This window comes from Solea solea, chromosome 13, assembly GCF_958295425.1.
Source record: "Solea solea chromosome 13, fSolSol10.1, whole genome shotgun sequence".
NCBI classification, from domain to species: Eukaryota; Metazoa; Chordata; class Actinopteri; order Pleuronectiformes; family Soleidae; genus Solea; species Solea solea.
In genome coordinates, this window is record NC_081146.1 from 8,290,464 (window position 1) to 8,310,055 (window position 19,592).

At 40.9% G+C, this 19,592-nt stretch overlaps 1 protein-coding gene across 2 annotated transcripts; it reads left to right on the top strand.

Annotated features, from left to right (window-relative positions):
• Nucleotides 1-611: 611 nt before the first annotated feature.
• LOC131471844 (cingulin) lies at nt 612-17,873 on the top strand. Of its 2 annotated transcripts, none has more exons than XM_058648621.1 (20): nt 612-780; nt 6,865-7,741; nt 7,877-7,974; nt 8,092-8,161; nt 8,288-8,383; nt 8,998-9,107; nt 9,355-9,466; nt 9,568-9,780; nt 11,099-11,247; nt 11,963-12,083; nt 12,177-12,389; nt 12,674-12,895; nt 13,013-13,261; nt 13,361-13,531; nt 13,767-13,928; nt 14,162-14,335; nt 14,459-14,577; nt 15,263-15,371; nt 15,473-15,636; nt 16,151-17,873. In XM_058648621.1, exons 2-20 carry the CDS (start codon nt 6,866-6,868, stop codon nt 16,284-16,286), a joined length of 3,564 nt encoding a protein of 1,187 aa, XP_058504604.1. In that variant the 5' UTR covers nt 612-780; nt 6,865; the 3' UTR covers nt 16,287-17,873. The 2 variants fall into 2 exon arrangements, with proteins under 2 accessions (XP_058504604.1, XP_058504605.1); XM_058648622.1 differs by having other exon boundaries at nt 7,904-7,974.
• The last annotated feature ends 1,719 nt before the right edge of the window (nt 17,874-19,592 follow it).

A 19,592-nucleotide genomic window follows, 5' to 3' on the forward strand; every position in this document is an offset into this window, starting at 1 on the left:
TTAAAGTACTTTGACATTTAGTCTACTAATTTCTCATCATTTGTTATGTAATTACTGTGATGTAGAAAAACTCCTGCATTATTTTCTGCATTTATTTCCTAATCTTCATAAAATCATTGAAACTAAGGTATTGAAATATAACTTTATATATAGATCAAAGCGGTGTAAAATCACATTGCAACAACATCTGCCCTCATCAACTGTTGACAACTAGCCTACATTATGGAAACATCAGGTTACTTTTTTTTATCTGCGTCGTCCTTTTCCGTAGCCTCTTCACTTCACAATAAATTTCTATTGCACAGTAAAAAAAAACATTTCTCTCGGTGTTGCGCCTGCCAGCTGACCCGTATATCATATCTACGAGTAAACCTACGCTCACTTCCTCTGAAGTGATGCGCGTTCCTGTCGGGGGCAGTCGTTTTTCGGCAAGCAGTCTCTTTTCGGCACTACACCGGCAAAGTGAATGATTGACGTGGACTTCTCACCAATAGTAAACGTAGCCGATATCTCTAGCCCCGCCTACTTTAACGTACTGCTCCAATCACAGCGCTGTGCTTAGAGACGGTGGGCGGGGCGTTCACATAGACGACAAAAGGTAACAGGTTGCAGAGGCTGAAGGATGAACTTCTTGCCGAGATAATTTTCGTGGGAGCTTAAGTTGCCTGTCTCTCTTTTCTTTGAGGACTTCGGTGGATGCGTAAAAACACTGAAGTTCTAAGCGAAGTAGCGGAGACGGAAGTGTCGAAGAGGAGCGGAGGATTCACTTGAGAGACAGAGGTAACTTTTCGTGTGCTTGAGTACACAGACAGACACGGAGTGACAGATAGTTTGTGATTATCTCTGTGAAGAATTTTCATTGTGTGCTGTGGCGCTAGTGTTGTGTCCGTGGTGATTCCGCTCTGTTTTGTGTCCCTGCGTGTCTTTAATTCACGTTTATCTCTGTAGTTTGTAGCTAACGTTAGTTTCGTGGATGAGAGGGAGAAGAGAGGGACAGTGTGTGTGTGTGTGTGTGTGTGTGTATCCTGCTAATGCTACTTCAGGACTCTTGGTTTGCCCGTTATGTGATATATGAGGTATCAGCAAGTGCTACAAGTCAAATCTGTCTCTACACTAGCGAAAAACATGCAAACATGCTAAACAAATTAGTGTTATTACAGTATTTTGTATATTTTCATTAGCAGTGACTGCTGTGTGCTATCAGGGGAATATGTCAGTGGAAAACCTGTGCACTGAAAAACAATGTGAGTTTTATTCAAAAATAACTACATCGTTGACTTTGTACTTGGGCAACACAAACATATTAACAATAATATTAGTTTTACATATTATATAGTGCATTTTCAAATGTTTCCCGGAAGTAGATAGTTGTTTAAATCAAATGGGAGGTGAGACAAGTGTGTAGGTTATAGTTATGGAGTGGGTAATAATTAAGAGTTCATGGATTGAGTCACAAACCTTTAAATAATAATAGCAGTGAACCTGCAAAACCAGCAGCATGGTTTCATGTTTCAAGAAGAATATATAGCAGCTATTCTTAGTGATGAGGGATGGCCCATATACACATACACATACACTGTCATGACTGATACCAGTACTGATATCACAGGTGCAAGTTTTGACCGATACAGATATGAGTTCTTTCAACTTTATTACACTTTATTGCTTTTTTCTTCCTTTATTTTTAATAAGTCATAATAGCTCACACATATGCTGCATCCCTCACATCATACACCATACACATACATCTCTTTACAATCCATGCTTAATAAACAGTTTATGTAATATTTAGGGTTTTTGCAGAGTCTTTTGCAGACATCCACTACATTGATTTTGAGGACAATCGGACTGATACAGATACTGAATTAGAATTAGTTATTTTTTGCACACACACACAAACCGATTAGTGATAGTGAATTTGACCTCTGCATTTAACCCATCCTTTTTACACACCAGTAGTGAACTTGTCCTCTTGGCTATGAGCTGCCTGTAATTGTATTCTGAGCTTCTATTGTATTGCTCATCCCTATTAAGTGTATAATTATTAAAGTCTGATGAAAAACATCTAACTGTGCAGGTGTTATACTAGATTTTAACATCTCTCTCCCTCTCTCTCTCTCACACACACACGCACACACACACACACACACACACACACACAGAGGTTTGTGCAACTACTCTTGTCAGGACAATGCATTGACGTCCTGTCATTTCAACGACCTTTACGAAAGCCTTATTCATAACCTCAGCTAAAAACAGTTAATGCCTAACCCTAACTTTAACCTAACCACAAGTCACATTACTTTTAAACTCGACCAGAGCCTGAGAAATGAAGTTCTGCCTCATTAGGACCAGGCTTTTGGCTTCATGAGGACTACTGGTCCTGACAAGGTCGCTGTTAATACAAGGAAAGGTCATTATGTGGTAACAAAAACACATGTACACACACACACACACACACACACACACACAGCCTGTGTACGTGAGAAGGACTGAGAGAGACAAGTGTGTGGAATGTGAGCAAAGGTAGTGAAGTGTTTATGTGCTAATACGGAGTCATTTGTGTCCTATTTAGTAACACTGAAGTCTCACTCTTTGCTGTGGTGCCAGTGAACTCGTTTGGATTTAAAAAGAGGAATACAAGGAATATTTGTTTGAGTATGAAAGGAGAGCAGTGGCAAGTGAGATTGACTGCTGCAGACAGAGAAGATGAGGGCCTGGTTTAAAGGCAAGAATGTAATGGAGAGGGAGAATACCCTCAGGACTGAGTGGCTTTTTTATAAAACAGAGAGGCAGTCAGCTACTGTTCCTGTTGCTTACACTGTGACTTATCTACTTTCCCAGCTCAAACCTGTAAAACTTTAATTACCGGTGGTCTTTTATTGGAACCTGTAAACTAGAATTGATTGATATTTATTCATCAGTCAACTATGTTTACAAATTAAATTACTTGCATGATATTCCAATCTATTATCTCCCAATTCATCGTTTTATTTATAAATACCGGACAGTTACTGTTATGAAGTTAACCAAATCTTCAAGAATCTTTGCTCAGAAACTAATCAAACAATCGACAAACTATTGCAGCTCTGCCATGGACTGAAGTCAGTCGACAATTTTGTAATTGATGTTTTTGCCTGTAAATTGAACATGGATATGCTTACACGTGGGCAATGTCCTCATTGTATATAAGAAATAAAAAACCATTCATTAAATATAGTCCCAGCATGCACAATTCAGCATGGAAGACCGATAAATTAGCATATCCCATAGTCAGGAAATGAAAAAATATGCAGTTGTACTTTAGTCCTCTTTTACTCATAAGGCATGACACAGTCTTTGCTCCTATCTGTATCTACGTTTATCAGTTTCGGTCCAGGCCAGAGGAGGTGGGCTAACATTAACCATGCTGACTGCCTGAGTCAACACAGGCACTTTCACGGCTACACACACACACACACACATTGCTGTTGTTGTGTCCTTTCTCTCCACACCTGCTAATCTTCTGATGAATTTTTCCATCCATTTCATTGTGGATCTTAACAGGGAATAACTCCAATTTAATTTAGTGTGTGAGAATTCAATTTGAGGCTGGAGGTAGAAGCCCCCTCAATGCAACATGAATGGCCAGCATCTGAAAACCCCTCAGTGGAAAAGCTGGTCTGTTGTTAAAGTCTCATCTAGAAAATAAAATAATTATTATTAGCTTTAGCCCATACAACTGCTTTTTTATTACTAAATATTTTAGAACGGCTTCACATCACATTTGCAGTGAATACTCCTGCACAAGAAGCTTGGACTAAAGAGCATTTAATGTAATAATTGCTGATTACGTTTGATACATTTAGTATTTGATAATATTCTGAATTAGTCATGTAGTTTTTCTTTTGAATAAAAGAACTAGGGATTACTCAATCTCACTTTTTCATATCTGATACAGTACCAATACTCATGTCATAACCTTGAGTATCTACTGATACATTCATGAGTCCAATACAGTCTTTTTTTACACCTATTAAACGACAGAGCTGCTTACATTTGAGCTGATTTGTCTCCTAGACATTTCCAACAAAAAATAAACGGCCTACAATATGACTCAGCTACAAGGCTGTTGCTGATTTATATTTACGTCTGTGCATAGTGAATCATGGGGAATATAGATACATGTATACATTTTTCTGAGATGTATGGTAAGGTATTAGCTTGAGGGAAAGCAGGGGAACGATGAAACGAGAGGGTCTGCGTTGAAGCAAACTTGTTGTAATCAAAGACAGCGTAAGTATTGTGAACAAAAGAGGGCAGGGTTAGTTTTGGCATTCTCAGAATTGCTGCCCTCATTTTCCGCCCCACATCAGCTGGACAATAGGATGGGTTCCCCCTTTGCTTCTTTCCCTGAGCTGGAACTGTGTTCTTCCTCTGGGACATACAAATATTAAACTGATGAAGAAATAAATAGATCAGTACTGAGGATGTTTTCACCTTTAAAATTGGCTTTCTGCTCCACCTTATAGCTCAGATCAACGTGGATCAGTTGAGCATTTTACATTTAATCAATGGACATTATGTGCGTTCCTCGTGTGGTGTCTGTCCCAGAGTTGTTAGTGCAAAACATGTTTGCTCGGCCTTGGTGAAGGCAGAGCGCTACAGACTTGATGCTTGACTGCACAAATGTGTTGTGACATGGTGCTTCCTCCCTGGTTCCCAAAGGGTGGGGAGAAGTGGACTAACTGTGCACTTGTGATGAACAGGTCTCTCTGCAAACAGTGCTTAGGCACCACAAGGTCACATAAACCTTCAAAGGTCAATCATGTCATCACGCATTCGCTGCCAGCCCAAATGTTCACCTTCACCTGTTCTTGCTCTGAAGTTGTTTATAATTGAAATTTTCCCTGAATGAAAGTTGAATGAAATCAGTTAAAAATGGTTTTACTTCTACTTCTACTTACGTATTGACTTAAATTTGGGGAGAAATCAAGATTCATAGCAATTGTGTTGTGACTCAAAGTGTGTTTGCACAGCGCATAAACATATCGATATATACAGAACCTTCGCTACATTGATATTTAATAAATTAAATATCCTCATTGAAGTATTGCCTAATGTATTTAAGTAAGTACTCACTTTTATACTTAATATTAATCTTATTTGTCCCATTTTCAGAAACACTTGGCTGTTTTATTCTGTGTATACATGTATAGAAATATAGGAATGTGATTTAGTTGATGGTTCATTCTGTAGGCAGCCCTGAGTGTGAGGCTTGTTCACAGGAACAGCTTGACTTTGGATTTTATCACACTGATAAGCGAAGAAAAGCTGGCTGTGTTTTTTTCTTCCTCGCTCTTCCTCTCTCTTTTCACCCTCCCTTTCTGTCTCCCTACCCACTTTCTGTTTCTCACCTTGGAGAGCTGTTGAGAGGAAGTGAAAGGTGCAGAGCTTATGGGTCAGGAGGGAGTGTTGTAATAGTTTTTAAATGGGCCTAATGTACCATACTGCTGTAATGTCATGAGGGATGGGATTGTAGCACAAAGCCTGATAAATGAGTCAATGTAATATCAGGAATGTCCGTTACTTTAAACATTGGGTGCAGTGTGAGACTTTTATTCATCAAGTGTTATCAAAAAAGGGAGTCAAGAAAATCAAAGCAGGAAATTCTGGCCTAGTTGCTATGGTATTTATGTATTTGTATTCCAGCTGTCTTGTTGGAGGATTTATGGTATGGTATCTGCTGGGACGTTTTCCAAAACTTGTGAAAGGCTTAGTCAGTCTTTACAAGGGGAGAGTGACACAAGTATGTGGGTGTGTGCACACAGGTTAATGACTAATGGAGTGCATTGAGGACAAAGTTCACACAAACTAGAACCAGAAACTAAAGTGTCACTGCTTGTAAATCCGAGTTGCTGTATTTGTTCAAATCAAAGCTGTGACTCTGTTTTTCCTTTTCTTTTTATACTTTTGTATATTAGCAGTGTCTCTGTGTGTATTCTGGATTTTTAAGGCCAATACTGACATTGTAACAATTAAGTAACAATCCTTGGGCCAATGCATCCCACACTTTTAGATGAAATAACTGTGAAATTACAGGGTAAAACTGTGCAGTTCTGTTTTCTTGATAAACACTGGACTCTCTCCACTCTGATTTATGATTGCTGATATTTACAGAATACATCACTGCACTATTTACAGTAATGATGAATAGACACCTCTTCAAGAGAGACATTGGTATTTGTTAGTGATAAAGGCCCTAAACTACCAGATATCTTATCAATATTGCTTCACCAATCAGACCTGCTCCTCAAATTGTTTTAAAATTGTTCCAGGAGTAAATTCTAAAACCTGTTTTCTCTTGGATTGCCGTGCGTGTCTGTGCACATCACTGAGTGCAGCAGACTCATGGAACGATCTACAACACACTCTTACATTTGTTTCAATGTCACATTTATATTCTGTTCGTTCAGAGCTGCCAACTTGCCATAATTCAAAGGTTTTTTAATGAATTTCTCTTGACACCTGTGTTTGTTTGTGTTCCTATTGCTTTTAATTTGTCTCTTTTATACGCGAGTCAGGGTCACTCCTCACTGATTTCTCAAGTTTAAATAAAAGATGTATTTATGTATTAAACTGCTCTGGTCTTTCTATGCTGCAATATCTTGCACTTCACTTTAATGTTGAAGGCATGGGAACACCTACATACTTGTATGTCCGTCCTCAGTCAGACCATTAATACAAAATCCTGTTTGTTTTGAATATTCACATCTTCAATATCAATATATCATATAATGCTAGATTAAACCTTAAAGTGTTGTCACACTTCCCCTGATCTTCCCCTGTCTTCCTGTCTGACTGTAATCGTCTCTTTGTCAACAGCATGAGCACACCATCCTCAGGTCGGAAGACCCCAGTGGACCACGGTGTCCAGATCCGCTTCATCAATGAAGCAAGTGGTGGACATCCCGGGTCCCAGCCGAGGCCCAAGACTCATACCTCATCCAAATATGGCGTGGCAGTGAGGGTGCAGGGTATTGACGGCCAACCATATGTGGTCCTGAAGGACGGACAAAAAGGAGACTCGTATGGAGTTCAGCTCAAGACGTCAGGCTACAGTAGCCTTCCACGGAGGAGAGACAAGGTAGAGTCAGAACCACAGGGGGTGGATGTGGGAGGAGGAAGTGGAAGAGGACAAGGAGCGGAACTGCGCCGGGCCCATTCCCAAGGGTCACTGCTGGACAGGGATGGAGAGGGAGGGGCAGGTAATGAAGATTTTCAGCTGTCCAGGCCACCAGGGGATGGGAAGTCTGGGAGTTATGGAAACCTGGATGGAGGATTAGGATTAAGAGGAGAGAGAGAGCAGCCCCGGCATATCGGTAGTAGAGAGAGGGGCACGGAGAGGAATGCGTGGGGTGGTTCACATCAGACGGGGCTCAACGGGTCAGTGAGAGACAATCACTCCTATCCTGACCGTCCTCAGTCTAATCAGAGACAGACCGGTGTTAACAGACAAGTGAACAGGTTTGACGGTGGCAGCACCGTGGACCAACAGAGATACCATCAACAAGATAACACCGCTACATCGCCTGCTCTCAGCCCCAACCTCCGCACGTCACCTCCATCCTCAACTCATAGCAGCTTGACGCGCAGCCAGGAAGCTGTCAGCGGTTATCCTGGACACTCTGCTAATCAGTGGTCTTCACCAGGGAGATATGCTCCTGTGGCAGCACCACAGGCCAATCTGACTGAGGCACAAGTAAGAAGTGAATATTGTTATTGAAATTAAGAATAAATGTGCTTTTGCTTCACCACTGACGCTGATTTTCAGTGTGTTCCACGCACCACAGAGCATGCAAATTTGCAAGAGTAGTTTTCTGATCTATGTCTAAAGGTGACCCCTGACCTTTTGCTGGACCAGGGTCAGAGTGCAGAGATGAGCAGTGAGGAGGAGCAGGTCATGCAGACTGTGTACAACATTCTGAAGCAAGGGTACGGACTTACATTGCATCATTAACCTCCTCTTACTGGAAAAAGCACGTTGTTTTTAATAGTTGAAATTCTACAAAATTTGTAATTTCATCTTCTCCTTGTTTTTCTTTTCTTCAGAAATAACGAGAGTGACGCTGTGATCAGGCACAAAGTCAAGCTCATCTTTCAGAGGATTCCCAGTAGAAAAGTTAGTCCCTTTCTTGAAAAGTTGTAGTTCTGTGACAGGTCATACACAGATTCATACATTAAATAAAATAAATGATATGGGCAAGCTGCTAATAGCATTTCTGTCGCCTCACACATTTTCCCTCAGTCCAATGAAATGCCGAGGGAAGAGTGGACGAGAGAAAAGAGGGTGCTTGAGAGAAAAATCGCTGAACTACAAACTGCCCTGCAGGAGAAAAAAATGGTGAGCGGAACAGGAATAAACATGATTTTAGGATGTAGAGGTTTTTAGTGTGTATGAGCACTGCTGATATGATATTATATGATTCCTTTTTTGAATTAGAATAAAAAATATTCAGTTTTTTGGTCTAAATTCAGCCAGATAAGTGGAACTGGCAGTAAGTGGAGGATGTTAATATACTCAGATGAACCTGCCACTATTACTTAACTCCAGTTACATGGAGCTCATCCAGTGCCACACTCCTTTTAATGGAAGCACTGACTATCAAGGAAGGAAGTAGTTTTTGGCCTGTTGCAACAGCAGGAGACTAATCTAACCAAGAGGGCTGGGGGTTCCTTGGATTGCGCTTCAGATTAATTGTCTTGATTAATCCTTAAAAGTGCACATACACAATAATCTTACTTCAGTACTGTCTCAATATATGTTGTTTCAAGGAATTTGGGCAGGTTTTAATCCCTAATGGCTCCCAAGCACTTAATCCTGTATGCATATTGATCGCATGGCAAATGCCAGCATACGTGTACGTTTCCTAAAAGCCCATTGTTTATGCAGCCAGTGCAACCTGCTGTCTCATATTTCACTGCTCTCATTTATTCATCACGTTTGCTTGTGTGCAGGACTCTGAGGTCGCTCTGAAAGCTGAGCTGGAATGCTGTCTGGATGAAAACCTGCAACTCCGGGAGATGCTGGACCGGAAGAAGACGGAATTAAATGAAACACAATCAGAGTGAGTGCACAACAGCACATGCACACTCCAGCACGCAAACATAGAGTAAAGCATGGTACCACTGTTTTGCAAATCTTTGTGTTCAGGAGTAAGAGGGGGACAACTCCACTTTGTTTTCAAGCCCACAATTGCCACTGTTTCACGAACAAGCAGTTAGTGTGTCTTATTCACGAGGCCACGTTCTTATGTCATCGTTATTTGAAAAGAAGAATCACTTGGTGGTCTGTATGCCCTCTTTTTCTCGCAGGCTGACTCAGCTGCGTATGGAAAGGGAGAATGCAGAGGCACGAGTCAGAGGGATGGAGGACCAGCTGGCTGAGCTTCAGGAGGAACTAAGGAGAGATAATGGCAGCAAGACGGTACTGAAATAGAGAAAACAGACAAGTTGAATAGTTGAGAAATAAAATAACATGGTGGTCAGCAGCACCATCAGTTACTGTAAGACTCCTTATGTTTGCAGGACCTGATGTCTTGTCAGACACAGCTCATGGACGTCTGCCAGCTGAAACACAAGCTGGAGGAGACGCTGAGGCAGAGGGAGAGGGAGCTAACGGCTCTAAAAGGAGCACTGAAGGACGAGGTGGCCACACATGACAAAGAGATAGAGGCACTCAGGGAGCAGTACAGTGCCGACATGGAGAAGCTCCGCAGCAGCATGGAACAGGTGTCTCAGGTGTGTGCACACACGAGTTAGGTTTGAAAGGAAAATAGTTTCAATCAGATTGATTGGTCGAGCCTATTGATTTGATTAAAAGTAGAGGGAGGGCTGTGTCATGACCAGGTCTGCTGAGAAATGCATGCCAATAGCAGACAATAATCTTAATTTTCTACTGCTTTATCCTCCGCTACATGAAGGACACTGGGGAGTGCTGGTGCAAATGCCAGCTGACCTGGACAGGTCACCAGTCCATGACAGGGACACATAGAGACAAACAACCATCTGCTCTCACACTCACACCTATGGTCAATTAAGAGTGTCCAAATTTGCCCTGATCCTCAAATCTACCTACAGTCCAAAAACCTTTGAAATTTTCAACTGTAGGAGGAAATGAACATAGCTCAAGAAAAACACTTCCCAGTGTTTTCGAGTTCTGTCTGCTTGTTGAGGATGGTGAAAGTGTAATGTTTTTTTCTGGCACACCAATGGTGTGGAGGGATTTCTTGTGGTGTAGTAATGGCACAAAACATTAACATTAGATTAAAAGACATCATAGCAGTGTGCAGATTCCTCATGTATAAGATTTGAACAATCCACTTAAGAAAGTGGAAACCAGTTTCATTCTTTGTATTTTCCTCTTTTCTTTTTATTTTGTCACTGCTGTAGTAAAATAGGAAATAGAAATATTGTTAGTATCAACTTAATGTTAACTGCATACAGTGTGCTCTCTTTTGGGTTAATCCTTTATCTTCTCTATAAGCCTCTCTTCCAGTTAGTTAGCTTATTATGGCTCCATTAATGTTACCTGCTACTGTATATTACCTACCTAGTAAAGCTAGTATTCTGTTATTTGGAGTTGTTTAGAGGTTAACTTTGTTCCTCTGCTCAGTCTTAGTTGAAGCTCTTCTGGCAGCAGTGACATCCTCCCCTTGGACCTGGATTTAGGGATTTGGGGGATTTTCTGCTGTTGTTTTTCCTGAACATTCTGTCCGGTTAGATGATACATAGAGCATTGTTGGGCGGTTATATGTTTTAGCACTTTGGTCAACTATGAAAAAAAATTGGTTTAAATCACATTACTGTTGTAATCTACCACCAATTTTAAAGCAGTTATAACTTTACAGTGGTAGCTTGTTGCTGCCAATTACAGTAACATGTGCTGCACATAGAGCTATAAGAAACATAAATAACATAAATAGTATTATAAAGAGACATTTGACCTCCTTCATCAAGACAACTAGGACAAGTCAATCTACACTGAGAATACTACTTATGAAATGGTTGGTAAATAATACAATAAGCTCTTAATACAGTCTTCTCTATTCTGTTTTAGTCTCACGCAGGGATTGAAGCGGAGCGGTTACGTGTCAATACATCGGTTCGCTCTCTCCAGCAGCAGTTGGAGGACTGTAGAGACGAGAGCAGCCACTGGATGGAGCAGTTTCATTCCACCAGGGATGAGCTGAGGACAACTAAACAAGAGTGAGTCACTGAACAGTTTAAACATGTCTTACTGATCACAACATGTATTCATCCTTACATCCGTCTGTGTTTGGGATGTCCAGTGTTTACATGGACACTCATTTACTCCTTCTCACTGTGTGTCCATCTCTTCTCTTTTTATTTTACCCGGTCACTGTTTCTTCTTCTTCTTCTTCTTCTTCTTCTGTCTGTCAGAGAGCCACCCAGCAGGCCTGAAACACCGTGAGAGTCACTTATTGAACAGCATTTGTGTTTAGACATGACTAGCTGACTAGGTGTGCTAACCACTGTAGTGTCAAGGCCATCCACACATGAATCACGTTCAAATATGGACCAAGAATACATTAAAGCAGGGTTCCTACTAGCATATGGACCATCTATATTACTGCAGTGAAGCAGAAATTATGCTGATGATCAGCCACAAGCTGATTTTTTTTACTTTTGATTGTGAAACAATACAGATTAAAACACAGATTAAGAGTGAGAGGTGTGGGTGGTCTAATTTTGTAAATGTGTAGCAAAAGAAAAAACATACTGTAGACTGTTAATGTCTCTAATGTGCTAACAGGGAATCCTGACTTATTTGCTCATTGATGACATCAAAATAAATTACACTCACTTGTTGATGATTCGTCTGTGGCCACTGATCAGTCAATCAAGTAGTACACGAGTGGTACATTTGGCTTATATTCCGTGCTGTGCTCACATGTTCCAGACTTCTGCAAGCTCGCATGGACAAAGAGGAGTTTGAGGAGGAACTGAAGGAGCTCCAGGACAAAGTGAGCACCATGAAACAACAGATACCAGACCCGAGCGAATCACAGACTCTCAACCAGGTGCAGTAAACACGCTCATGTTCATGCAATCACTGAGACGGCGGTGAACAATAAACACATTTCCACCATCAAATTCTTCATGGTTACGTGCAGGAGCTCCAGCGGTCCACCGCTGATCTACAGAAGGCTAAGGCTGAGGTGGAGAAGCACAGGACCGAGTTTGACAAGAAGGTCATGGAGGTCATCGCCATAAAAAAGTCTCACCAGAACCAAGATGCAGAGATGAAGTATGAGATTGACAGGCTCAAGGGCCAACTGCAGAGGGCCAAAGATGACTGTGCCAGAGCACAGGAGAAAAACAAACGGGTACGTTTAATCTCACAGAAAACATCCACAGAGTTATACTTAGATCATTTAATGTGTGGAATCAGGGTCTGTTGATGAGGGGAAGGTGGTCAGTTTGCTTATTTTTGTAGATTAAATGTCAGATTATCAACAACACACACTGACTGGTTAGATGTATACTTCTGCCAAAAGTGAAACTTTTCCTCAGTCCAAAAAGAATCAAAGTTGCTGCAATAAAACTAAGTGAAATGCTGTCAAGTATAATTATTTAAAAAACAATTCATTATTCGCCATCGTACTTATAGCTCCCAGACCCAGCCACTATCACAGAGCTGGAGCAGAAGCTTGACGTGGCACTTACTGAAGCTACCCAGCTCAAAGAGAAACTCTCACTGGCTGAAGACGACCTGGAGTCCAGTAAAACAAATCTAAGCAGGGCTCAGCTGGACCTTAACTTGCTTCAAGATTCCCAGCAGGAACAGAAAGAGGTCAACACACGTCTCAAAGAGAAACTCTCGCGAATAGAGGTAACATTGCATCCTCTCACACAGCACTCCTTCAGCCCAGGCTGTTCTTGGAGATCTTGGTCTCGGTATCTTGGAGATTATTGAAGTATAACTGAAAATCTTCCGCGGTATCCTCAGGCTCAGCTGCAGACCAACGCTACCGAGAGCTCAGAGGCGGAGCTCGCCCTGCACTCTGAGGTAAGAGGCCTGAGATCTGAGCTGGATGAGGCCAAGAGAAAAGCATCCAGACTGAGCCAAGAGCACCGTGAACTCACTCTGCGTCTGGAGGATGAAGCGAAAGAAAAGGAATTGCTCAGGCAAACCATAAGCCAACTGGAAGAGACCAAACAACAACAAGAGAGATCTCTAGACAAACTCAACAAAGAGGTAAGAAGGAGAAACCCATCATAGATGTTTGAAAAAGGCGAAAGCTCACTCGAGGACATACTGCACAAAATATTCATCCTTGTTTTTGCTTTTTGTCAGTATGACACTCTGTCCATGTCCTCAAGAGAGGAGACACAGGTTCTTCGGGTTCAACTGGAGGAGCAGAGAGAGAAAGCACGCAAGGAAATGCAGGAGGTGCAGCGCCATGAAGATGACGCTCATTCTGAGCTTGAAAAAAGTCGCACAAGTTTAAGAAGACTTGAGGAAGAAGTGGGTGTTTGTGTTATTTTAAGTGTCTTTATGCATGTTTACTCTCCTGTTTGGACTGGGTATATGTTTTTTGATTTCATGCAAAATGGTGTTAAGCAAAGCTAATCCATGCACACATTTGAGTGAATTAGAATATATACTTTATTAGAATATATACTTTATTAATCCCCTTATTAATTACCTGAACACCAGGTTTGGCACGACCATTTCTAATATGATACATTTTTTTTACAAGATATCAAGACAGAAGAAGGAGATCCTGCTTGTGTGTGAAGAGAGAGACAACCATCAGCTGGATAAAGAGCTTCTTAGCAACAGACTGCGCCACCTGGAGGGAGAGTTGGAGAACAGCAAAAACATCTACAATGAGAAAACACGGGAGATTCGCCTTCTAGAGGTTAGATATGAGCATCTCTTCCCCTCCTGGTTTGGGAGAATGAAGCAGCTCGGAGAGATGACCATAATGTCATGGTTTCCTGTGTCTTATGTGTTTTTAATAGACTTGTGTTCTTTATTCTTCCTGCACCTCACTTTCTTTTCAAAATAAAACTCAGTGCTTTCAAGGCTCTCACTTCTGAATTTAGACCAGACAGTCTCCTAATGAAGGTGATGTCATCTCATATCTGTCAGGACAAGCTGAAGCGCATGGAGCTGGAGCTGGAAGAGGAGAAAAACAGTGTGGAAATGCTGACCGATCGGGTGACCAGGAGCAGAGACCAGATTGATCAGCTCCGCTCTGAGCTCATGCAGGAGAGGTCCTCCAAACAGGACCTGGAGCTGGACAAGAACACCCTGGAGAGACACGTCTGTGCACATCTTTCACATCTGTTTTTGCTCATCACCATTATACGTCTTCACTTGTATACTTAAATATACAATCAAGGTGAAATTACAACTCAAACCCTTTTTTTTTTAATGTGTCAACAGCTGAAGGAGCTGAAGAGTCGTGTGGTCGACATGGAGGGTCAGTCTCGCTCCTCAGCAGGAATCTCCCAGCTGGAGAGCAAGATCCAGGAGCTTGAAGAAAGCGTACGCAGTGAGGAAAGGTGCAGTGCAGACAGAAAACCTCTTCTATACTATTTGATCTTCATCCTTCATTGATCCTGAACTCTCAGCTGTGGATGTGACGCTTGCTGAATAAGTGACGTTTTGAAAACACACTTTTTACAAAAGCCTTTCATTAAATTGTTGCACACAGTCTTTACTGTTATTATTTCTATATTATTTGGTGGATGAATGTAGTTATCATTGAGTGAATACTATTTTATTGCACTTTGGTTGTGAACCGTGTGTGTTTTCATTTATAGACATTTTCACTATGAAACTGAAGAAGTCATTTCAGAATAGTTTATGAATATGATCAAGTTTTGTTTGAGTGTTTTGAGTTTGGGATTATGATTATACGAGATAGGGTTTACTTGAGAGAACATGCTCTTTTCTTAAAATATTCTCCTTCATATTAATATAGCTATGTGTGTAGACAAAACCAGGCGTAACGAGGCAGTCAGAGATGGCAGACTTCACCCCATTCACGAAAATATGGTCATATTGGCAAGTGCGGAAACACAAACAGACAGAGAGACACACGGAGACACTCAATGAGTCAAGTAATAAATACATGGGGGCAATGAGGGGGCAAATGTTTTCCGGTCAGGGTAGGAGTGATTTGGCTGAGATTCAGTGATTCATTTCATCATTAAAATGCTCATATGTCTGGTCTTCTGTTCAAAGGGAGAAAAACTCAATCTTGTCATCTCAGCGTCGTCTGGAGAGGAAACTTAAAGACCTCAATATGACACTGGATGAGGAGAGAGAAGCACACACTGAGCAGAAAGACCAGGTGCACATGTCAGAAATTGTATATCATTTAAAAAAAATAAATAAATTAAAAAAAATAACACATTAACTTAAACTCCACTTTGGTCTTGCTCTGTGTTGTAGTTTGCTCTGAGAGTGAAGGCTCTAAAGAGGCAGGTGGATGAAGGAGAGACGGAGCTGGAAAGGATCGATGGTCTGAGAAGAAAAGCTCAGAGAGACATGGAGGAACAGATGGAGATTAAAGAGGCCTTGCAGAGCCGAGTCACAGCTCTGGAGGCTGAGCTCAAGTAAGCATTTCTTTTTTCTTTTTTCTTTTTTTTATTGTCTCAGTGTTTCTGTTCCTCATCCAACGTGTTACTCACTCTGAGCTCTTAGAGACGATCGTACAACACATTTCCGGACAATCGCAATGATCACAGCTGTGTGCTCCAAATGATTAAATGACGTGTGAATACTTGTGAACTCAGGATTCTTCAGCTGTTACACACATTTACAGTCACCTGGTGGTAATTTCCTCGGTCTCACGAAGGTGCAACATTTCACAATGTGATGTGTGTAAAGCGTCAGCATCTTTTCACCCAGGTGTAAAAGGGTATTTCATTAAACGGCCAACCACTGGGGAAATTTGAAGACATTTCCAGATGCTTCCACTAGCAGGAAACTGCATTTTGTTCCTGTGTGTTACCAGCAGGGGGAGCACTGGCCGTGTCGACACTTTGCAAATGAAGCAACTCAGGAAAGAATAACTCTGTGTTTCAGTAAATGGCTGTTAAATCATTTTGTGATAACGATGTGTCGCAGGAGGAAGAGTCAAGCAAAAATGCGCCCGGCTTTGGACTCGTCGGCTCTCAGCTCAGATGATGATGACAGCATTTATGACCCGTCCTCCATCACCTCCATTCTCACTGAGAGCCACCTCCAGACCAGCTCCTGTTAGAGCTGCACTTTGGAGACAGGTATGAGGGAAGAAAATAGCACTGCAACAAAACATAATGGTATTGTGGTATGGTAGTGTAGTTTAGGAAGGATTTATGCTTAAAGGCACAACGGTGAACACTACGTGTTAATTATCCATATTGTAGAGTTGAGGAGGGTAAAAGGATTTTCCCCACCCAAGTGAATAGAAGGAAACAAAACATCCTCTTCATTTCAGGGACTTCACTTCAGACAACAATGCACTCTGATTTTCTCCTTGGTATAGCGGGAAAGAATGTGATTCATGAACATGGTAAACTGCCAATACATCCCGCACCATTTGAGAGATGTTTGCATCAAGCACTTATGGTACGATGTTAGGATTTTTGATTTTGATTTGTTTTATTTCAAACACAAGAAAATAAAGTAGAACCTGGTCCTGAGTTTTTATATGTATTTATACACATATAAATCAAAAAATGGAAAGAACAAAAACACAATATCTCCTCTGAATTTAGTCTTGCATACAAATCATATTTCATGTCCACAAAGGAGACGTCTGTCCCCATTTCATGTTTTTGTTTTTGTTTTTGTTTTGTTTAGTTTTACAAATTTACACAAACACAAGAATCAACATTTACATCCGCTGAACACCACAAAACTTCTGTTAATCATTTACTGTGTGGAAATGAAAAGTTAAGACACTGACTGACTGACTGATGAATAATGTTCTCATTGTTTCCTCATGAAAACTGTTTACATGCCGGACATGTTTAGATCCTGTACACGTGGAACTACAGATAAACAAGGACTGAATGGTTAACTCTGAGATCGTTATGATGGACAACATTCAACAATAAAACAAAGAGTTTTCCTATTGTAATGCACAAATTTCAAACTTTCATAACCAGATCTAATGGTTGAGTACTGTAAATTATTCCTGGATTTTGTTTAGGGAAATCAAAAAGTATATATGTGTTCTATAGTTTTAGAGCTTCTTGTGATTATTTGTCTGGCCTTTTTCTACTTTTCTCTGCTCACTCAAACACGATTGTATAATATGATGTGACACTAATACACAGTGGCGTCTTAAATGTATTTTCTTAGACAAAGATGCACATTATTTTTCCAAACGAGTAATAAAATATCAAACATGTAAAGATAGTTTAGAATTTAAAGCAATCACTGTATCTGTAGCAGTTTGCAGTAAAGACGTTCAGACCTTTTTACAAATATCTTTGTAAACCTTTCTAAAAATAATTTACAAACCGGCTGAAGCTACAGAATTCCTATGCATTCATTATATGAAGTCAAACATATGTAATGTTATCTCATTATACTGCCTTAAAATGACTACTAACAGTTTTTTTTTGCATTTCACTTGTTTTGTTTTGTAAGATTTTGTAGAATGAAGTCATAAACTGAATAATCAGTTATAATTCATTACATTGTGCTGTAATGTTTCTATCTTTCCAGTGAAGCTGGAAAATGGTACTGTAATTGTTCACTGGAAAGTTTTCATACTGTAATTGTACTTCGCGAAGTAGATCCTTTTTTTTTTCTATCGTGCACAAAACGACATGCAAATAAAACTCTAATGTTAAACTGATCTTATTCTTGAGAATTTCCCTTGAACAGATGGAGTAGGGTATAACCGGTTTTCAGCTCAACAGGATTAATCTGTGTTGTGTTAAGTAGTTCAGTTGACTTCCCTGGAAAAGGTAACATGTGTCTTAATACTTAATGATCGCTCACTCGGAACAAAAGCCCAAAAAGAAAAGAACTCTAATAAAGGTTTTACTTAATCATCATGTTCCTCCATTCCAGAGTTTTTAAATGGCACTCGTGTCTGTTGTGACCATTGTGCTACAAAGCAGTTGCGTCATGTTTGTGTTTTGGCCACAGGGCTTTTGTTGCAGTGGGGTTTGAGGTAATGTTTGTTATGCAACGCTGACTTCTTTTTAACTATGAAACCGAATAAGGTCTCGAGAACCACCGAGACCTTATTTCACATTAAGAAATGTGCCAGTTTGTACTTAAGTTGTGCACAATTTGTTAAGCGATGGCACCAGAAAACTATATCTCTTGGACAGTACATGTGTAGGGAATCAACCCCTCCCAGAGGAACAGACAAACACCATAACCTTTAAACATACCAGGTATACTGCATACTGTATATAATACCTACTGTGTTTTGTCTACATCAGCTGTTCCCGCTGAAAAACTAGGCGTGTTTTTAACATGTCAGTTAAACCTGTAGTGGTTACTGTCGTGGCCTTTTATGTCTTGACGTAGACGATTATTTTTATTTTGTCATCACGCCTTCCTGATGTGTTGATAGAGGATAAAGCTTCCATTTATGGACACGTTCAGACGGCTATTGTTAGACTGCAGGCCGACTAAAGCTGTACTACAACTCACAAACAGGAAGTAGAACTCATTACAAGTAATATATGTTGATGGCAAATGCATTTTCACCTCCGAAACATGGCACAGTTACAGCATTCCTATCTCTGGACTTTCTCATGAGGTCTTCACAAACCTCCCGGGTTAAAAGTTCACTCCTTTTTTTACAAGAAAGAAGTGAGAACATTTTCATACTGGACCACACCTTTAGTGGAGTTAAAAATGTTTGTCGAATGTCTCTGTGAGTGATGAGGCTTATGTTGCAGACTGGTGAGGCCGTACAGTCGCTACAGTGGGTAGTGATGGATTATGGGCAGCTGCCTGGAGCACCACGGGGTGAGGCAAGTCAAGAATGTCAACCGAGATGTGTGTGAACGACGGCCTCACGGAAGTACAAAATGTGCGAATTCATACCGGATATCAGAAAACGATCCTGCCTAACGTGAGCCGCTGTTGATCCTGCTCATCTGTTAATCTCGGTTTAATATGTTTTTTTCACAATGGTTGGATTGAGTCCATGTCTTGCACCGTACCAGAACATTTTTATGACTTGAGGCATTCGTTTTTCCATCATGCAGTCGGCACCCTGTAGGGACACGTCCAAACTCACATCCTACTAGGCATTCATAACCAGACTGGTTGACTACACCACACTTACTCATGTGTGTGTGTGTCTCAGAAGACTGTCCAGGTCTCTTGCTGATTTGGACAATGACCTCCCCCAGTGCTATTGTGTGATTGATCTATGAAAGACCTGGAAAAGGGAACTGAACTTCAGAAATGTTGTACTTTTGTTGGCACAGAGTCGCACCTTCAGTGTTTGCTGAGGCATCCATGATACTGCGCCTCCCGTCCGCTGTAACCAAACCTGTACGCAACAACATGGAGGGCACACTACCTGTTTTGCTAGACTGTAAATTAT

Coding starts and splice junctions, on each gene's coding strand:
- LOC131471844 (XM_058648621.1), top strand. CDS start 6,866: ATGAGCACACCATCCTCAGGTCGGAAGACCCCAGTGGACCACGGTGTC. Junction 11,248..11,962: donor CTGAGGACAACTAAACAAGA/GTGAGTCACTGA, acceptor CACATGTTCCAG/ACTTCTGCAAGCTCGCATGG. Junction 12,896..13,012: donor AGAAACTCTCGCGAATAGAG/GTAACATTGCAT, acceptor CGGTATCCTCAG/GCTCAGCTGCAGACCAACGC.